This window comes from Syngnathoides biaculeatus, chromosome 19, assembly GCF_019802595.1.
Source record: "Syngnathoides biaculeatus isolate LvHL_M chromosome 19, ASM1980259v1, whole genome shotgun sequence".
Taxonomy (NCBI): Eukaryota; Metazoa; Chordata; class Actinopteri; order Syngnathiformes; family Syngnathidae; genus Syngnathoides; species Syngnathoides biaculeatus.
In genome coordinates, this window is record NC_084658.1 from 16,481,506 (window position 1) to 16,502,950 (window position 21,445).

A 21,445-nucleotide genomic window follows, 5' to 3' on the forward strand; every position below is an offset into this window, starting at 1 on the left:
GTTAGACGCATATAAATTCCAGTTTCGAGCAATGTGAGGGGTTTAAAAAAAGGTTCCAATGCAAGGTTTGGGTTTCAAGCTTAGGTTAGAGTTTCAGAGCAGCAGAATCACGGTTGGGGTTGAGAAATACTGTTCAGGACAGGTTAAGGGTTTCACACAAGAGTTCGGCTTTAAATTTGGGGCTTCGTACCAGGACGAGAGTTTCTGCAAAGGGGTTATGGTTTAACTTTAGGGTTTTGAAATACTGTTCAAGGCAGGTTAAGGATTTCACACAAGGGTTTGGCTCGAAATTTGGGGCTTCGTACCAGGACTAGAGTTTCTGGAAAGGGGTTATGGTTTCACTTTAGGGTTTTGAAATACTGTTCAAGGCAGGTTAAGGATTTCACACAAGGGTTTGGCTTGAAATTTGGGGCTTCGTACCAAGACTAGAGTTTCCGAAAAGGGTTTATGGTTTCACTTTAGGGTTTTAAACTTGAATTACAGTTTCAAGGTAGGGTTTGAAGACAGGTTTATGATTTCATGCCTCCAAAGGCGTAGGTGAAGCGTGTTAAGGTGCAGCGGACGTCCGATCGCTTATTCTCTTGTCGCGCGGACATCAGCCCGCGTCCTCTACGCTCGATCGGATAAAGGCGACGATAAAGACCAAGAGTCGGCGGAGTCGGCTCGGAGAGTCGCGGGTGAGCTCCAACCAAGGGGCGACGCTCGTCCCGCGGGCTCCTGACATTTGAGAGCGAGCGAGAAGCCGCTATTCACCGCCGACCCCCGGAGAGCAGATGAAGGTAACTCACCGGAAGAAGAGTCGCTCTCCGGCGGAATGGCAATGACGCCCTCAGAGCGGGAACGCGAAAAAAGAGAGAACAACACACGCTGGGTGTTTACCGCGGGGCTACAGGTTTGATCCGGCGCCTCGCATCGCCATGGCAACAGGGCTCCCGCTAATCGAATGATTGACAGGCAACTAATTAGCTGAAACTGCTTATCCCACAAACATGTCTGATGGATTTTTTTTCCCTTCCTGTTATCAACAAGTTTTCATCATACAAAGTGATTTATTTACAGGAGATATTTAAAACATTGGGCCACGCCTGGCTGGAGATCATAATCAACGACTCATTCCATGATTAACTCAACGTTAAAAATACTACTAAAATATGACTTATTGAACTAAAAGAAAACAATCTATGGCATTAAATGGCAGTTTAAGTGTCGCATATCCGTCCGGCATATCCCAAAAATATAACCAAAAATGGCCGACTTCCTATCGAATTGTCTCACAAGTCGATCTGTGATTTTTTTTTTTTTTTTTTAAGCTTTCTAAAATTTCTCAAATATTACCAAAATTGGATGCCATGCCCGTACAATGCGATACATTTATTGGTGACCTTTATTTTATTTTATTTTATTTTTTAATTATCTGGAGCTATTTTGGGGAAATTAGTTGGTAGTGGCTTTTGGAAAGTTGTTCAAAAAAATTAAATAAAATTACCATACTCAACAACGATGCAAAGAAATGGACAGGAAGTTGGGCATTTTTGGCAAATTCCTCCAGTAAAGCAGTAAAGACAGCTGGCAAGGCTTCAGAACATCTTGCCCTTCACACTTGACCGCAGTCGGTCAAAAATCAGACAAGTAGTGCATAACAAGATTATGTGTGACAATATACTGAAATTCTTACGTTATTATTCCCCCCCCCCCCCCCCCCCGCGATGACGGCGTCGCTAAAGCTACCAACTACGGTTCCGGTAAAAGGCTTTCTCCGTGGTGTCGAGTCGCGGTGCAACTCTAATGCTACACTCCATTTGAAAGTGGCAATTAACTGAATTCTGTACTTTTTAAAAAAAAAAACAAACAAAAAAAAACAACCACACACACAATCTGCATGTCGCGTTGACGCTAACAATCTGTCGCCGCTGGTTATTCCGGGCCGCGGTTGCCACGGTAACGCTGCAGCGGGCCGCGCCGTTCGGCTCCACGGTCGGCGGGGGTTTAATAGTCGCTTAAGTTTCACACAGTTGACATTTAAATGGGAGGAAGCCGCCCACCTGGCGCCGCCGCGCTCGGGTTTGAACCTCATCCGGTGGCAAATAATAGAAAATAAACACGCCATCGCGTCTGCTTACTTCAAGGGATGGCGTTCAATTTCCAACGGGCCAGGACGGCTCCCCAAACTTTTCCAAGCGCCCCCCGTAATCCTAATGGCAACTAACAAGTGTAGCCCCAAAGAATCATTTTAAAAAGTTGCCTTTTCTCAAAAATGGCAGTTTTTCAGGGACAAAATGTTTTACTGAAAGAATTCAATTCAAGATGTCATTTGTGGTAAGATAAGAATCTTGTGAGAAAAAAGCTGCAAAATTAAAGAGGTTGAAGTCAAAGTTTGCATTCATAAATTAACATGAATTCAATTATATATATTTTCATAATATTTCACCAAGTATACATCGAGATTTTTATTGGCCCAAATCCAAGGTATGTAATCGCTTGATTATGGTTGTCGTATGAGCGCGAAAAGGATTTTCTGGATTTTGGGGGACCAAATGTCCCGTTTCCAGCGAGAATACATCCGACCGTGTACCACCTGGCAGCATTTCGCCTCATTCAGAACCGAACCAAAAGTGAATAGAAACCCTGTCGCAATCCGACCTGCAGTCGACCTGCTCCGGTGGCGAACGTTCCCAGTTTTGATTCCTGGTTCCCTCAGCTTGCTCCCGAACTCGTCCTCGGCTCTGGGGGGTGCGCCTTCTGTCGAAAGACGCCCGTGTTTGGGCGCGGTGGTCCGTGCGCCGTTAGACACGCATGACGACAGCGTCGCTAGTCGTTAATGTACCTCATCAAATGTTCTTATGTCGTCAAACTGAATTTTTGAGAGCTGCTCACAGCAAAAAGCTGCTTAAGTATCGAAAATGTGCCGCCCGGAAGCTGCTATTTACAACGCGTACACCTCACATCTGAAAGTACAAATGTTTGTATTTCCACGGTTTCTCCGCAGGGACGTACGTGACGCAGGTGACGGCCACAGACGCGGACGACCCGACGTACGGGAACAGCGCCAGGGTGGTTTACAGCATCCTGCACGGACAGCCCTACTTCTCCGTGGACCCCAAAACTGGTAAACGATTCTCGGCAGTTGCGCCGATTCGCAAAGTGGATTAAAACCGCAAACTCTGCGTGATGTCGCGGCATCTTAAATTTGATTTTTAATCCGACAGAGTAAATATGTTTGGAATTTAGGATTTTTACTGTTTAACTTTTAGGAGCAAAACAATTTTGTATGTTGCGGAGGAAGTTTAGCCTGGGTTGGTAACAGAAATTTCCCACACGGGTTTGGTGTTAGCTTCTCTGCTGAATGCCTGTCAAAAATGACTGTAAACCATTTTTTCCTCCCTCCATGTTAATTGCTGATATTAATAGTTTAAACCTACGCCACAAATTACAATCCAAAAACATTTTAATATCATTTCAAATTAGCCTTAAACTTCGCTCATGCAATGCATACGCCAACAATTCTCCCACTTCCCAAGGAAGCAAAAAAAAAAAAAAAAAGACATTGCGTGTACTTTATGTGCGAGGTTTAATGCAATTAAAAAATGAGCGACTTTTCCAGTGTGGCGTATGACCTTTTCAATCTTCGTTATGCGCCAAACCGAGTTACGTTCCGCTAAAATCTAATTTCCCCAAAATTCTTTCAGGCATTCTCATCTGGTACTTTGCAATGTGTTCTTCCCGCAGAGTCTATTTTTTTTTGTTTTGTGCAGCACATATCAACATATTAGCGAGCCGGCAGCATCCAGATGTCTGCGATCTACATCTCATCGCTTCGCCGCTAGCCGACAAGCGTTTACGGCCTCCGCTCGGAAATGACCAAGCGCAATTATCCCAAAACATTAACGCCGTTATTTATTTTCTTGTTTACTCCGGAGTCAACGCGGCAGAACGGCGGTAAAATCTTCCGGATTGGCAGCTCGAGCAAACTCAGTTTTTTCATGCCGAACTTCAAGGAGATGCGGTTTGGGTTGTTTTTGTTTTGTTTTGTTTTATTACTTCCACTCTTTGAAACAACAACCGGCTGCCATTCTCACATAAACATACGCAAAGAATTACAGAAGAGTTACCATCAACATTAGTCGAGAGGCGTAAGGGCGTTGCGACTATGCGGGCGTCTCCTTGTTCCTCAACAGAGTCTTCGGAGAAATATGAGAAGACAAATAAAACGGAGAAAGTCATGCACGGATGCTCGCATGTGGCGCATGCAGCGGAGACGTGGCCAAATGCGAATAACGTCACGCTGACCACATTCCTGCGCTAACGCTGCAGCGCTGCTCATTCTTTAAAGAGAAATATTTGGAATTTGGGGGAAAAAAAGGGAGTTTCAGTCTAAAATCTTAAGTAAAATCTTCGAGGAATTTGATTAAAATTTTCTGGTAACTTCATAAGTGATGCGACTGGGAGCCTGGGACCGACTATTTTTGTTTGAACTTAAAGTTATATTCAATTATATTGAAATTTGGAAAATATTGACAGTTTTCATGAAATATAGTATAGACCAAAATATTTGTCATTTAACTTCAAATGAATATCTTCTCCAGATATCATTTATCGAAATCCTTGACACATAATAATCGTTAGCGGCCACGAAAAAAAAAAAAAAAAAAACGTATCAGTTTCTGTATTCTGAATAATCCCTTGAAAATGTCTGATTTTCACCCAGCCTAGCTTCCAAGTCACGGATGGCGAAACTCAATGGGGGGGAGGGGGGGGGGGGGGGGGCAGTGACGTAAATCCTCCCAATCGTCACATTGCAATTCAGCAAAATTCACGAGGCGTCGCTCTCAGACACATTCCCTGAATAAGGCAGATAAAAGATTTACTCTTGCTGTTTAATTTCACACTTGATGAGCGCGCAGGTACTTTAGACGCACAATTTTTTATTTTTTTTTTTTTTGCATATTCGCTATTAAAAACTCAACATTTCCGCACGATGTCCCCTTTAAAAGACACTTCCGCGACACGCGGGAGGGACGCTTGGCGGCGTATTAAAACGGCTTCACGGGCGCGACCCGGGGCAAAAGCGGCGACGGCGGCAAACACAAATCACGCTGCGAGAGGAAACGTTTTCCCGGCCGGGCGTCCGGCTGTCCGCGCAAGACACGCGGCAACAAACGCAACAGCCGGGGAGGTGAGAAAAGTGACATGGGAGTCACAACTTTTACAAGAAAATCCCCCTTTCGCTACGCCGCAAGTGCAAACCTCGAAAAGAAAGTGTGGCAAGTGCAACAAGGAAAGAAGAACTACTAACCTTAATTAGGTTCGAATTGAATTATTTTGCTTTTTCAGTGAGAAAATTGTACAATTTTTGTTCAAAGACCTATGCTGCATAAACAAGGGAAAAAAAGTAATGATTTAATACGTCAAATTATGGCATTAATTTCAGCTAAACTGATTGATTACCAGTAATAAATTCTCAATAACTTGTAATAGCTTGTGATTTTGTATTTTTTATTTTTTTTAAGCAAAACATTGCTTGAGGCAAGCGCAAAAACTGCCCGGCAACCCCAGAACGAGCAGAGTTTTTGTTTTCAAATTTGCGATGTTTGATCTCGGCGGGCTTTGAGTTTTTGCGGCCGCGCTGAGCCGTCGTCCATCGAGGCGCAGCGCAAACACGCCGTAATCTTTAAATCTTCCGGCGAATGGCCGCGAGTCTTCGCCGCAGGTCGCCATCTGAATGTCACGTTTGTCAGGCGACCTCCATTCCCGTTCCTCGGGCGAAGACGTGTTTTTAAAATGTAAAAGAAAACGCGCGGCGGGCACGGCGGCGCACTTGGCCGGCTTTGGCGTATTTACACGCCGTCCCTCGAAATGCCAAAGTGGGCGCGCTGACATTTGCGCTTGTGCTCCGCCGCAGGCGTGATCAAGACGGCCTTGCCCAACATGGACCGGGAGGTGAAGGAGCAGTACCAGGTGCTCATCCAGGCCAAGGACATGGGGGGCCAGCTGGGGGGGCTCGCCGGGACCACCGTCGTCAACATCACCCTCAGCGACGTCAACGACAACCCGCCCAGGTTCTCCAAAAGTGGGTGTGGCCTCTTTTCATGCATGAATGTGACTGTGAACTCTTTTTTTCATTTGAAAATGGCGATTTGCGGTTCAAACCGGATTTGACCAGAAGCTGCGCAAACTCAATCTAAAGCAAAAGTTTCCCTTCAAAAGTATTTTCACTCCAAATCCCAATCGTGACAGTTTTGACGGAGCGCTCCGGTCCTCACTCAAGACGCTGACGCAACTCCCGACTTGACTGCTTCCTCCCGCTTTGGGAATCAAAAGACAGCCGATCGATCGATCAGTCGTCACCGTTGAGTCGTCTTCTCCCGCATTCCCACGATTTGACGTCGTATGCGTCATGTGACGCAACACTCGGTTAAGGGGCGCAATCTCGCGGCAGGACACGACAAACTTCATCAATCAAGCGTCGCTGACAATACCGAGTTGAGACTTTGACTTTGGGTTCCTGTGTCAAAATTTTGTCATTTGTCGTTCAGATTTGTTTTGAGACTTTTGACCTGACCTGTAATAATATCATATACAATCATATGATTGGGAAGATTTGGGATTTTTTTGCGGTGTCGCTTCCACCCACCGTTTGGTGATCTTCAAAAATTTCCGCCAAAGTAGCAACGTCGGTCATGGCAATTTGTCACCACGACGACTTCTTTCTCCGGTAAATAAAGCTTTTCGGCTCGCCCGTTGTTTTTGCTCCGGGAGCATCCTTCTATATTTAGATGTAGGTTTTAACACGATGCACTCTGGGGGCTGACTCACTGCATTTCAGCAGAAAGCTCCGACTTCAACATCTTTCCATTTTATAGCCGGCTAAACCCCCCACAAATTTTGCGTCTCTCAATCAGCAGGCGAAAGCAGTGGGGGGGGGGGGGGGGGGGAAATCAATTTCTATAAAGTCACTGATGTGCGAGTTTTGCGCTCTGGCAAATGTCACGCTGCGTACAAAGCAGCGGTGACAGACGACAGCCAAGCGCAAACCTCTGCAGCGAGCCAGACTCCTCGTAGGGACGAGCGCCGGCGAATGTAAATAGAGCTGAGCTGTGGAAAGCAAAAGTTGGTATTTCCATAATTCGGGCCTCGCGTGGATTCACCCGTGCGCCGCTGAAGATGTTTAAAAGTCTTCGGAAGACCTGACGACGTGGCCAGAGAGTCGTACTTCAGGCCGCTCGTTAGAGGCAAACGCTAAAGTTTCTCATGCGACAAGCGTGTTTCTACGTACATCTGCAAAAACTGTGGAAAGCTAAAGAGTTCTGGTTCCATCTCGCTCCTCAGATCAACCCGAGGAATGACAAACGATGCCTGGCGAAATTTGTTCGTGATTGTACGCGAGGGCACGTGATAGCTTCCAGCGGGGGCTCGTCCGGGTATCGGATAAAACACAAAGCTTGTCAAGTTTGCGTTTAAAATCAGGGATAAGCGGTTTCAAGAAAAGTTCCAAACTTGGGTTTTAATGGCAGGTTATGGTTTTAAATTACTGTCACGCCAGACTCTGGGTTCAAATGTAGATATTAAAACATGTTTTGGTTTCAAATTAGGATTACGAGGCAGGGTCGGGGTCTCGAACCTTCCAGTTCCTGGTTTTTTCACATAGGTTAATATTTCAAGGCACTGTTACGGTTTCAAACTAACTTGAGGGTTTCAAATTAAAGGTTCAAGGAAGGGTTAGAGTGACAAATCACTCTTGGGGTTTCAAATGATGGTTTGTGGTATGGTTTTACGCCAGGGTGAGGTTCAAGGTTTCAAGGCGGAGTCACAGATTCATAATATAGTCTGGATTTTCAATGGGGATTGCTTTGGGTATTGGATATTCGGGTTTTTTTTTTTTTTGGATTTTAAACTACGGTTGAGATTTCAAATTGGGGTTTCAAAGCCATGATTATGGTTTACAATGTTTCTCATGACTGCTATCGCTGGAGGCTGAAATTTGTTACCATTTTCGCCAAACATATCCACAAAAAAAAGTATGCCTTTTCTTGCACTGGTTTTCGTCCACAACTGAATGAAAGCATCCTGGCAACCGCTGCCTGTGTCTGAGAACGATTTGAATAATGCAGGAATAAATTTGTCCGACTGTTTGTTGTAGGATTCCTCAGCAGGCAGAGGCCTGCAGACGTTTCACATTTGACGCTCCGAACGCCCCAAGACGAAGTGCCCTCCGCGTATTTCGAAGATCCGATTCAATATCGGCGCTCGCTTTATTTGTTTGCAGGTTTTTTCCACTTGCGCGTTCCAGAGTCCTCGGCGGTGGGCTCGGCGGTGGGCAGGATCAAGGCCCACGATCTGGACGTGGGCAAGAACGCCGAAGTGGAGTACACCATCGTGCCGGGCGACGGAGGCGCCATGTTTGACATCACCACAAACGACCACAACCAAGACGGGATAATCATCCTCAAACGGGTGAGCGCTTCTCTGCCAGAAATGGTTTTGTTGTCATGGAGAGCGAACTTGAACTTCAACTTGCCTTTCAAAAGCCTCAGCGGGGCTCGCCGCTTTTTGCGCCGCGGGCTCTTGAAAGGCACCCCAAAAGGTCCAATTTCTGAAGTTTGACATGGAATTTTGTGTTTGAAGTTCACCAGCGGATCTTTTATGTGGACGGAACCCCGGGCCGCCGACTGCTTGGGGAAACTGAGCACCGGTGAAAGTCTCTTGCAGTTGATGTACTTTTTTCCAAAAGAACAGTATGAGAAATTGGGCTTTCAGGTCAGAGTTGGGCTTTTAAAGGAACGTTTCCAGCCAAGGATAGGTTTTTCAACAAGGCTTAGGGTTTCAAGTTATTAAACTTTCCAACAAAGGTGTGACTTTCAAGCCAAGGGTTCACAAACTTTTGAATTTTGGTTTCCAGCCAGGGCAATAGTTTCAAACAAGAATTGGACCATGTGGATTAAGGCTTCAAGATGTTTTCATTTAAATTTAGAGTTTAATGTCTGGGGCAGGCTTTTAAAAATCCAGGTTTCAAGTCAGGCTCGGAGTTGGAATGTGCAGTTGGTTTTGAGTTTTCAAGCAAGGACTGCGGCGCTCCAAGCCTGAATGCAAAGATGTGGGTTGCAAATTCCGGTTTGACAACCGGAGTGACCCACACGGGCGAGATTCGAACCCTCATCCTCAGGAACGTGAAGCAAACGGCGACCGCCTGACTATCCTGGTACTGTACGTGTATCATTTCACTCGTAGAAAAGTGCCAGAAGATGAGTGCATACTGCTTGTGCGGAAGAAGGCCGGGAGGTGAAATACAGAAGACGGCACTGATATATTATACATGGTACAGCGGACTTTGTAGAAGAAATCAAACGCCGGGCAGCGGGGCACCCCACCAAGGGCCCTCCGTGACCCCTGAACCTTCATTAGAGACTCGGCGTGCGGGCGTCCCGGCTGCGCCCGGCGTGGAGGAGCTCATCTCGTGAGCCATATGTTCTGCTCGCTAAGTTGATTAAGACTCCCAGAGGTCGGCTTTGATCCGCACCGCAATTTCTTCCCCGACGCCAACCTGCGGCATCGGTAGCGGGGGGACCCCATTTCGCTCGGCCAACTTTGTAGCAAAGCGGCGGCGGTGGCGTCAGCGGAATTAATTACGTCGGGATGAAGCCTTCGAGGTTCATCATCTCTTGTTGGAACAAAGGAAGACGTTACGGGCGCGCGCTAAAATTAGGGGACGAAATGGAGCAGCCACTCGAAATATATTAAACGCGATAAGACGTGCGCTTTATTAACTTTGGCCTATATGCTTAAAAAAAAAAAAAAACATGGCCGCTTAAAATAGGCTAACCTATGTGTCTATTGTATGACGGAATGAATTATTTCCCATTTGAATAACGATTACTGATGACTTAAATCGTTAATCTCATCTTAAAAGGTAGAACATGATACGTGGACAAATCAGAATTTAATGTCCACAATACAGTCGGGGGAACAACAAAAAAACAAACAAAAAAAAGCTTTTAATATTTAGTATCAGCCATCTGTCCGGAATATCTGCTTCAGATCGGGCCACAATTGGCCAAAATCCAGAGGAGTCGTTCGAGCCTTGGAATCTCGGCATAATGGCCGCTTCAAAGCAAAATATCAGACTTCCTCGTCTTCCTGATCTCGTACGACGGGTTGTGATAGACAAGTCCAGGCGATCTTGTGTTGACCGAGGGCTAACATTTGGAAAAACCCGCTGAGAATGCGAGAAAGGATGAAACTTCGAAGCCGGTACAGCCACGCCGGTAAAAATCTTTGCAGTTTGCCAGCATCCAGCCGTCTGGTCTGCCTGCTTCTGACGGTGGCTCATCTGGCCGAATTCCCGGGTAGGACTTGGTCGAAGTCCAAAATGATCCAAAAAATTTAAAGCTGTTGTCAGAGTGCTAGTTTTTTGTCATGTAAAATTCCTGAAATGATCAAATTTAAAAGTCCGCAAAGGCAAGAAAAAAAAAAAAAAAAAAAAAAAAGCTCTGCCATTTCGCACCGCATTTCGATCTCGTACGTTTCCTTCCCATTCGGACGCCTTTGAGCAAATTCCCTAGTGTGAGTTTGCCAATACACGCTCCTTAAAAACGCAGCCAAAATGTGGATAAGTCCTTTTTAGACGTGTCCACCTAATTTCGCGTTTTAGAGGCTAATTTTTTTCCGTGGGTTAGTCCGGATTCTGACTTTTTAGAAAGTCAACTTTGGGACCTGTGAAATTATAGACACCCTCACCAGGATACACACACACACACATTTTAATTAAACTTCAGAGGCAAAACACACACAAAAAAATGGACTTAACGCCTCGGAACCTCGTGTGATATATTCGCTGATGCGATTTGGGGACCCCTCGTGACGGCGAAACCGCATTAGCGTACGTCTGCCATTGAACGGTATTCCCTGATTTGTGAGAATCGGCGCCGCGTTGGAGATGCGCGCCATCCATCACGTCCAAATTCACTCAAGTCAAATAACGCTGCGCCGCTTCCCACGAGCTTCCCGCGCGCCGCCTTATTTCTCCCCGGACGCGAGGTTTGCGAACGCTGCTCCGTTTATGAACACCACTTTGATACTTTTTTTTTTAAAAAAAACCTTAATGGGACATGATGACATATATGACCATAATTTTAAACATTCACAAATCAAATTTGCATTCCTTCAACTTACAACGACAACCTACTTGTTGAGGGTCGTTCAGTATTGCCCCCATTTTTTCACGCAGATTTGTTATTGCGCATCCATAACAGGCCTGTTCATCCCCGTTGGAGGTCTGCGCTCCCTCGAGTGCCGTTTTAGTTGAACAATACGCTTCTGATTGTACTCATAAACGTTTTTCCCTGCCGTGCATCCAGGATATCCGGATCGGTTCACAGTATTTGTCGCGCAAGCAAGCGCCAATACCGGTATCATTAGCCGGCGTTTGCTTGCGTTCACCGCTGAGGAACGCGAGCCGTTCGCAGAGCGCACATCCGGCGAAGGTCGGGCGAAACGCCGTCGAGCCGCCGGCCCGAATAAACGCGTGGCTTCGCTTCGGCCCACACACGGCCGGCCGCCCACGTACTGTACGTGCGTGAATGTGTTTTACACGAGTGCTTCTGTTCTCCCTCCCACTCGCGCTCGCTCTGCACCTGTGCGATGATGTGACACTCGGCGCCCAAACGTGCTCGCTTTCCGAGCCCCCCCTTCCCCTTCCCCGCCCGGGCCCGCCGACCGACCGACCGCGCACCCCTTCGGGCAGTCCAAATTCAATTTGCTGGCGCTCGCGTTGGGCTTGAATGGAAATGAAAGGACTAAAAGTGTCACAGTCATCAGGCGTAATAGCGGCACGGCCAAAGTCGCCTTTTGTGGTGGAAGACATTTTTTTTTGGAATATGTTAAAGCGCTCGGATGAAGCGGCTCCCCCCGCGGTTGCTTGAAATTCTTCTTAAAAAAAAAAAAAAATTCCTTTCATATTGAATCAGGATCTGATCGTCAAATTGATGATTATAAACCTGCAGAAATGACTCGTGACTATGAAACATGCTCACGTCCTTGTCGTTCATCCCCGCTTACTTTGTTATCGGTGATTCTCAAAATGTGGCACCCGGGCTCCCCCTAGTGGTATGCCAGAGAATCGCTGAATTTAATGTTCAAATTCTGCATAATTAGTGCAGTGGACTTAACTTTTTTTTTTTTTTTTAAGTTCAGTTCAGTTATATTTAACGCTTATTTGTTTTTCAAACTTTATTTCAACTTTTTTTTTTTTTCTGCTAGCTCCAAAACGAAATGCGATTTTGCGTTCTTAACTTTTGGATTAAAATGAATATTAACCCTCTTTCTCCCTCCAGAGAGACAAATCCGATACTTTCAGAAAAGGATACTCTGAACTTCAAATTTGCGATTATATTAAACCTGTTCCAAATTTGCAACCCCTGCGCGGAAAGGGTTCAAAGAAATATTGGTCCAGAAGCTGAAATTTCGATACAGCCTCACACAAACAAAGATTCTCGATTCTTTCATTTGTTTTTGTTTTGGCGTCCTCTCCGTAATGACCTAACACGGCGCCGAAGTCCAGCCTATTAGCAACGTAGTCATTGGTGCGAAGGAAACTATGGTGACGTGATAACATTTTGACTAAGAGATTTTTCTACGTCGGGGAGGAGCTACGTTTAATTTCGAACATTTGCTAAGGTGCACTTTTAACTTTTATGCACGATGCATTTGAATAGAATAAAGTCCGCTTTTCATTTCGCATAACTGGGAACGTTAACGTTCAAATCGTGCATAATGCAACACGGTATTTTTCGAGGCGCTACTTTGACTAAAAACCTCGAGATCCACCAGTCTAGAGGAACACGGCGTTATTACAAGATAAACGTTCACCCCCCCCCAACTTTCAATTGTGTAATTTATGTAAATCGCTACAGTGAAATGTTTAACACGGGAGTAAATTTCACCTGATTGCAAAAGTCAAACGTATTAGCGTGCCTTTCAGAACATTTCTGATGCAAGGAAGTCAAATGTTCCTGGCAAAGAGCGGAACGCCGCCCGACTATTTTTAGCAGCAAAGGTGCTCTCGATCCCGTTTGATCCCCCACCGAAATATTCGCACATGCAGTAATTGATAGTCTTTGTGTGCGCCCGGCGTGTGTTTGTGTGTCTGCGCCACTGTGATGTTATTGTTGTTCGGAAGCCGCAAAGTCTACAGCTAAGACAATTTTAACAAGGGTAGTGGGGGGGACAATGCATCATAGGCGTCCCCCCCCCCCCCCGCCGTGTCAATGACAAACCCCGAAGAGAGGGAGGAAGATGACACGACAGCGAACGCGAGACCGACTGACTCGACTGTGCGACTGAGTGACTGCTGTTTAATTAAGTGTGCCCGACGAGTGACGAAGACAAGGATGAAGGTGTGAGGGAGCTGAAGATAAAGCCTTCACGAGCTGCTCGCTGTGTTCTGACCCGCCCACTCCATTGTCTTATTTGGGATTGCTGCAAGATCCCCGCGGACCAAATCCTTCCACCGCTCTCTCCTTTCCTCCCTCGATTGACTTTTCCTCGCATACGCAGGCAAAGGCAGCGGGAGAGCCTCATTGTACACAGCCGAGTTTGGCTGAAGCCAAATTAGAGCGTGAGGAAGGTTGGCTATGATAAGAGGATCAGGCTGAGTAATGGGTTCAAAGGATGATCATCTGTTTCCCAGCCTGCCGAGGAAAAAAAAAAAAAAAAAAAAAAAACAGGCGTGAAGGGGCCTCGCACATCCCATCTGCTAAACATAAGATTACGTGAGACAATAGGTAAATCCGCAAAAGAATTCCCGGGGAGGCGTGCGGACCGATGACACGCGCTACGGCGAAGGACGGCGCTGACAAACAAGAGCCTCGGGTCGCCTCGCCGAAAATCACTTCCTCTCCGATTAAACGCGGTGTTTGTCCATTTGCTTGTTTATTTACCTTCTCCCGGCAGACGCAGGAAAGCAAGCGCCGTGCAAATCTGCTCCTGCCAGCCTCGGGGGGTGAACCTGCATTGTTTGAACACGACATGTGTGGCATAATATTTGGCTGGCGCTCTCTCTCTCTCTCTCCGGGAAGACATTTGAATAATACGGGCGGCATCCGGAACCGAGTCCCGTGGACAACGTTCATAGAAGACTTTAAGCTCCTGCATGCATCGTTCCCTGAGCGATAAAGCGATCACATTATTGTGGTCTAAATGCTGCAGGGCTGCGAACGCAGTGCAGAGCTGCAGATGTCGCTCGACTCTTTGCACGCTGTGGAATTTCTCTTGTAACGTCAGTGATGTCGGACCTCGGTAACGGTGCCCTGGGAGGCTCTCTTTCAGGGTAGACATTTGAATAGTACACTCAGATGTGAAACCTTCTCAGTAGACTTGACGAGTTGTCTTTACCTGACAGCAGTATCACGATCAGTTTGTTAGTAGTCCAACGGTTTCGGAATTGCCGGAAGTCGGTCGACTGAATCGGTGCATATACGGCTAAGTGCTGTGGAGTAGTCTTGCGAGCCCAGTGGTGTTGGACCCCCCAGAGAGGCAAACCAACTTTGGAGGAGTTCTTCCAACCTTGTTTTGTGGCGTGGAACCTCCCAAAACTGCTTCCACAGCATTGAGACATTACAAAGTCAACAATTAAGGACTTTAATCCAACCACAGACTGATTAATTGATTTATTAGCACTCGACTGTCCACATTACTCAATTTTGTTTTTGTTTAGTTTTGTTTGGCTTTTTATGGAAAGTCGGGAGCGGGTTCGGTGTTGCCATGGTGATGCTAATGACGGCGCCGTTACTCGGGAACAAGGTGGTTTCTATTTCAGGGTTGCTCATATGTTCCTCATATGTCAAAGCACACGTCACCTGAGATTTGAGCTAGCCAGTAATTATGGTAGCGTTTTTCCAACGGTTCTCAAACGCTAAATTCCATCTGTCCATTCTGTATTGCGCTTATCCTGTTCTGAGTGCTGTGAAAAGCTGGAATCTATCCCAGTTGACAACCTGGACTAATCGGCCGTCAATTAAACCCGTCTCAGTTGAGCCACTACACTCCTCGCGACCAAAGTCTCGCCGGTGCAAGGTGAGTCTCTTCCGTAAAAAGCCCCACCGGCAAACATCGTAACAAAAGCCTCAAAGCTTTTCAAAAGCCTTCAAATGGAATGAAAGTTAGCCCAACAATCAATTGCATTTGTACAAAACTAAGCGCTAGTATCACTCGCTGAACGTTTCATTTGTCTAAAATGCTTTTTGGATGTCCCAAATCTTAAACTAATAAAAAAAACGGGAAAGTACAAAACCCCTAAAAATGAGGGGGGGGGGGGGTAAACTACCCTTAATCTTTTGCAGAGCAAACAGGGCCAAATCCTCTCTGATGAAAGAAGCTATTAAAGCTTTTTAGAGTGGGCCGCTCACAAATTAGCACGTCGGGTTTGCACGTTTTGTGCAAGGGGACATTTTGGAGAATCCGCCGTGGTTCTGATTTCCTACATTTCAGAACCAGGGTCGGGGGTTGTTTTATTTTGTTTTTCTTACAAAATATTTTTACTCCGTCTCCTGCACACGGTGCCACAATTTTCTTGTCAGTTCTCGTTAATTCAGGCTCTCTCGTGCATAATTCACAAAGGCTTGCTCCAAAAAAATATGAATATGTTTTTGACATGGCAAAACATGAAAACGTAATTGGACGTGATACGAGCTCAGTGACGCTATGACATGGGACGAGGCCGTTACGCTAGCTGATGCTCGTGAACACGCATGCATATAGACAACGATCTGGCATGTAAAACCAGTGTTAAATGCGCAACGTAATTCGGCGAGCACGAGGACACGGCACACGGCCACGCCGCCGCCCGCCGCGGCTGCTGTCGAACACCCGACTCGACTCTTTGCTTCCGGTTGGAGGCCTGACAGGGCGGTAGGCTGCGCTCGTGTTTCCGGATGCTCCTGAAACTTTAGCCTTGCCGGTGAAAATGCAGGTAAAAATAGAACCGCGTAGTCAACATTCTGCTGCTGCTGCCGCAAAAAAAGCAAAACCCTCTGAATGCACTTTTCTCACTTTTCTATAAGTGGAAAAAAGGTCATGGGATGAAAACCAGCAAGGTTCCACACATGAACTGAGACCAAAATGACTTAAAGCTAGAGCTCTTTTCTTTTCCTTGACTCCGAGCGTACAATTGCACGGACGTGAGTATTCCGTGGGTGCGGGTCCGGGGAAAAAAGACTCAATGTCAGATCACTGCTATTGATCCCGGATGAGCTCCATTTAAGCTTCTCCAGTCAAAGCGATTGACAGTATCGAGGCGAGAAGCCTTTTCATGCTCGCCGCCGTTAATTAAGGACTTCATTTTACTAAAGCCAGCCGGTGAGCGTGGTCCACTTCCGCCGTCATAAATGTCATTAGTGGTCGGATTGAGGGAGAAATCATTCCCGAGGCTGAGAAAGAAGCTGCCTCTCTCTCCTAACCGTGAAAAGAAACGGTAGCGCCCTGGGAGGGGCGGCAGGCCGGACCGCCATCAAGACCCAATGCGCGGCCTCGGCTACCTCGGGGGCTCTTGGATCCCGTGTGATTCAAAATCGATAGAAGTTTACACGGAAAAATATCCCCGACGGTATGAGGAATTGGACATTTTTAAGGGCTGAGAGGTGAACGCTAAACCGCACGGATTTGATAAGGGATCTAATCCATTTCTGCAAGAAAGTATTGTGTAGGTTGGAAAACAATAGCGGCCACGAAGAAAAATATCTCTGGAAAACATGGAGGAGCTCAAAGCCTGATAAGGCAGTGCGAAAAGTAGCCAGATCAGGAAAAAAAAGGGAACGTTCAAAAGCAACCTTTTTTTTGCTAGCTGCAGCTGGAGTTTAAATTACACATAGAAAAACTTTATGTCTCCTATGGTCCCATATATATCCATATGTCTGTATTATATTTCCCCCAAGTGGCCATGGCGCGCACATCAGACGGAGCAGCAAAATATCCATTAAATTGAAGGAAAAAAAATGCTGAAAAAAATTAATTTAAATATGTTACAACTATAGGTTTTTATAAAGTATTGTAGGGTATAGTTTTTTAGTTTTTTTTTTTTTTGGTATAAAGTATATATTCAAATCATTTTGGACAGCCTCACACATAGTTCTGTTTGGTTGGAATCAAAACGGTCCAGGCACAAAACGACGGCCCGAAATTCCCAAAGTTGTCGGCGGCGAAGCAAGACTAAATTGACAAATCGTTAAAAACCAATATGATACACACTCAAGAGTGTGATCAGCGCGGAGGCGAGTCTGTCGTCTCGTCCCGTCGCGGCGGCGGCGGCGGCACTCGTGAAGGTCACAATAAATCAGAACTAATGCGGTGGTGATTTTACATCAGAGGCAGAGCCGTCGTGCGGCAGAAGTTTGGGAATTGCTACGGGGCTGCCAGTTAATGACACCTGATAGCGGTCGAGGCTCATCCAGCGCCATCCGACCGCCGCCCGCCCGCTCGCCCACGGACCCGATTGGGAATTAATCCATTGATTACAGCGCCGAAGGCTATTTCTGGCCCCGGCGGCGATGGGAGGCCGGCCGAGGAAACGGTACCTCGGAGCGGCGGGGGATCCGCAGGCCCGGTTTGGAAAAATAACTCCTCACCAGGCGGAAGAAGTCCGTTCAGAGGGATTACTTGGGGTTGGCGAACCCAGTCCGTTAACGCTAGACCCGCATTTAGACGCCATTTTTAAAATGTTACTGTTCTTGGGCATATTTATCCAGAGGAAAATTTCTATTTACTTCTTGGCCCCTGGAATTCTGCCCTCACCTAGAAACACGAAAGAGTAGAACCACATGAAAGTCTCAGGAATCCATGCCCGGTAAGATTTAAAAAATTGTCCGTTTTGGTTTCAATTGACTTTTTTTTTAAGTAAAGTTCAAGCAAATAACATAAAATTGGGTAGAAATACCAATCGTTATTCTTCATCATCCATTTGGGTTTCAAAGCATGTAAATTATGGACATTTTGGCCGTCAGGAGCATATTCAACAATTCAGCCTCGGACGGCGGTTTAACTGAGCCACACGACGTTTGCTAGACGGAACCACCGAAAGTAGAACCACCAAAAAGTCTCAAGAAATCATGGTAGAAAAATTTTACGAAATTGTCCATTTTAGGCTCATTTCCAGATGTTGGACAAAGACAAATTACACCTCAAAATTCTGTCCAATGGCGACAGAATTTGAACAGCGTACACGGGATAGCTAGATGATGGTAAATTTACTCATTGGACGTGAGCGGAGAATGGTAGCGACTTGATTTGAAATGCAACTTCCACCTTAACTTGAACTTGTTTCTATGAAGTGGTTTTGATATTCAGGTGACAGATTATCACTCGTTTGTTGTTTTTGTAGCTTATCCCGAAACAACCTTAACTTTTTGTTGCTGTTGTTTGCCTGAAAAGGCCTTGAATTTGGTGCTTCTAGTTTGTTGACAAACCCCAGTTGTGGTTTTTATCGCAATAAGTAAGATGATGAAAAGGGCCCTGCAGAGTTTTTCATTCGTTTGTGGTCTCGGAGCGGCACCGATAGTCCTTCATATAGCGGGTTCCAAATGCGCTCCGGGAAGAACGAGGCCACCGGCAAGCGCTCAGAAAGGTCCAGTGTGACGCGGGCAGAGCAACGGAGGCTAGCGAGGACACAAACTGATGTGATTGATGGCAGCACAATAAAGTGAGCATCCCTCCGTCCTCGCCGGTGCCCGTGGCGGCGGCGGCGGCATGGTGGGGGGGGGGGGGGTGTTCTTCTCTTTGGGCCATGTAATCTTTTCTCTCCTGATGACGAGCTTATTGAACGCAGTCTGCTGCCCGCGGCACACTCGGCCAAAAAAAAAATCTCTGCCGCGTATTCGCTCGCTCGGCGGAGAAAGGTTACGCCGGGCCGAAAAAACACCCTCGATTCACTTTGCCGGTCATTTTCTCGCGTTGCCGCTGCTTCCGATGCTCTTGATCGCCTCTCGGTCCAAATTCTGAAGCCGACTCGACAGTTTCTGGGCTCGCGTTTGACTTTTAGCAACAGTTGACGTGAGAAAACCGAGGGAAGCGTGAGAACTGCGGAGTGTGATGATAATATTACCATAAAAGGGTTGTCCCAAAAAAGGAGATTTCAGATGTGGATAAAAAAAAACAAAAAATAATGGGATTGTCGAAAAACAAAACATTTTTATGCAGTATGTTAGGGCACCTGAGAACTGTTTTAAATTTTGAGAAAAAATACACAATATGCCCCCTTTAAACTGAAAAAAAATATTAATCTTAGCACAAAAATAAAACCTAATAAAATGTAAATGAACCCAGAGTATGAAAAGAACATTGAGCTTAAAATATAGGTGGAGGGGGGAACGACTGAAAAAAATGATTCAATTCAAATATATTGCTAATAAACGTTAAAAACAATATTCAAAAACATAAAATGCAAAGGAGTCAACTTAAGTAAAATACAACTGTGTTGCACATGTATTGAATAATCACAAAAATAAAAGTTCAAGCCATTTTAGTTTGATTTTTTAATTCAGTTATCCTTTCCTCGACCACTAGATGGAGTATCACAGTTACAATAACGAACTTCTTGTTTATGTTTGGGGTTTTTTGGCTCCCCTGAAAATGCAAACGCCGGCAAAGACCCGAGTTGCTATTTGTCGACTTTGGGCGCTGTTCTATTTTTTTTCTTTTCTTTCAAAAGATCCTTTCCCTGACAGGTGGGGGCGACGTCTCGAGTTGACGCACCGTCACCTGACACAGTTTTGCCGACTTAAATAGCACAAGCTGTGCTCGTGAGTCACCAGACTTAAAAATGCAAGTCGTTTTTTTTTTTTTTGCTGTTTGCGTTCTCTATCTCCGCCCTCATTTGTTCAGCTCTGACAAAGAGCTGCAGACTCCACAAACGTACTGTAGCTTTAAACCGGGTGCATTATTTAACCGCGTTGCTCGCAACTGAGATTTCCGATCGCGCCAGAATGACAAATGTGAAACCGGGGGGAACGAAAATAGCCGAACTTAGCACTGGGAAAGCTTCAATGGTGGCTTGTTCCCTGTGGATTTTGCTTAGTTCCAAACGGTCCGGAATATCACCCTATCACCCTTCACCACAATCACTTCGCTCCAACCCTCGAAGTTTCGTACGGCAAATGAAATCCGGCAAACTTTCGCTCATTCGATTCGCTCGCTACCTCGACTTTCAGTCACTCCGGCCGGATAAGTCACGTGAGACGCGTTGTTAATGATTCATAAGTGTCTTTGTAAATATATAATAGTGCGCTTTAGCAGATTTAACGGCGCTGCCGCACGGCTGACAGATTCAATATTTTTCACGGTTTTTCTGCTGCTCTTTAATCTCACCGCGTAACACCTTTAGCGCCGCATTGCAAACAAATGGAATCAGCCTGCTTGTGATTCCGAGTGATGCTGACTCCCCCCCTACGGGCCCTGGCACAAGACCGCCACCCCCCCCCCCTTCGCTCATTATAATGGCTGGTGTAGCTGTGAGGAGAACATTCAATATTCTAAAGCGAATTTCTCTTTTACGCTTGCATCTACGCAGCAACTGAAGCTTTTTTTTCTCTCCCCCCCCCTCTGCACTTGAGTTGGGATCAAACCGCGGTTCTGGTCAACTTCCTGGACTGTCCTCTCGTTTGCACTCAAATGCTTTTTTTTTTTTTAGCTATTACACAGAATCAAAATCATCTTTGATGCAAAAGCGTGTACTGTAAAAACAAACGAGGTTTGCCTCTAGTATTCGGAGTCACTGCAGTGGATTTTGTACTAATGCCAAGTAATATGACAAATAATTGCCATTTCTCTCTGGCGCACATAATTATTCACCCCAATATGTCCATCCGCTGAAGAGGAGCGCCAGCTACTGGTGAGGAGGACTTGCGCAAGGTCAGTCAAAAACCGATCATGCGTTTATCTAAATCTTCCCCGTTGAAAAATGGTAAACTGATGTTGACCAGTTCCAGAAGAAAAACATGTTTTGTGAAATATAAATATAAAAACAAAGTGATTTTGTAATGTGTAATTGAGCCACAAGTCTTCGTCGCGCAGTAGCTTCGTGAGTGACATCAGGACTTCAGTTCCAGTTGGGCAATTACCACACAATTAGTAGTTTTTTTTTTTCTCTTAGTCGCCCCCCCCCGTCCTTGTTCTTTCTTCTCTTCGACTGCTCTTCTCATACCTCATTCTGAACAACTTCATCTCCAAGGAACGAAAGCTCTTTTGTTGCGCTACCAGCTTGGCCGCTTGGAAAAAAAAAAATAAAAAGGAGGCAAAAGGCGCGATGCCTTGATTAGCTCGTGGCCCGTATTAGTAGCCGTTGCGGTTCTATTGTGAAATGTGAGGATGCTCCATTCGGCGTCGGTGGCGGTGCACTGAAGGTGCACATTTGCATATCAAAGGGCATAAGAACATGTCTGGAATTTCAAGTGACTTCAGTTTGTGA

The 21,445-nt window shown here is 45.9% G+C and overlaps 1 protein-coding gene and 1 long non-coding RNA gene across 3 annotated transcripts in view; one reads left to right on the top strand and one right to left on the bottom strand.

Moving 5' to 3' along the window:
* The window catches only part of LOC133492503 (uncharacterized), a 239,532-nt gene that overhangs the window by 56,964 nt on the left and 161,123 nt on the right, over positions 1 to 21,445 (bottom strand). The gene's annotated exons all lie outside the window — the stretch shown is intronic.
* The window catches only part of LOC133492498 (cadherin-12-like), a 58,375-nt gene that overhangs the window by 14,669 nt on the left and 22,261 nt on the right, over positions 1 to 21,445 (top strand). For both annotated transcript variants that reach the window (XM_061804770.1, XM_061804771.1), the window contains exons 3-5: positions 2,987 to 3,106; positions 5,900 to 6,067; positions 8,264 to 8,451. In XM_061804770.1, coding sequence (XP_061660754.1) covers positions 2,987 to 3,106; positions 5,900 to 6,067; positions 8,264 to 8,451 — 476 coding nt within the window. The remainder of the gene's footprint in view (positions 1 to 2,986; positions 3,107 to 5,899; positions 6,068 to 8,263; positions 8,452 to 21,445) is intronic.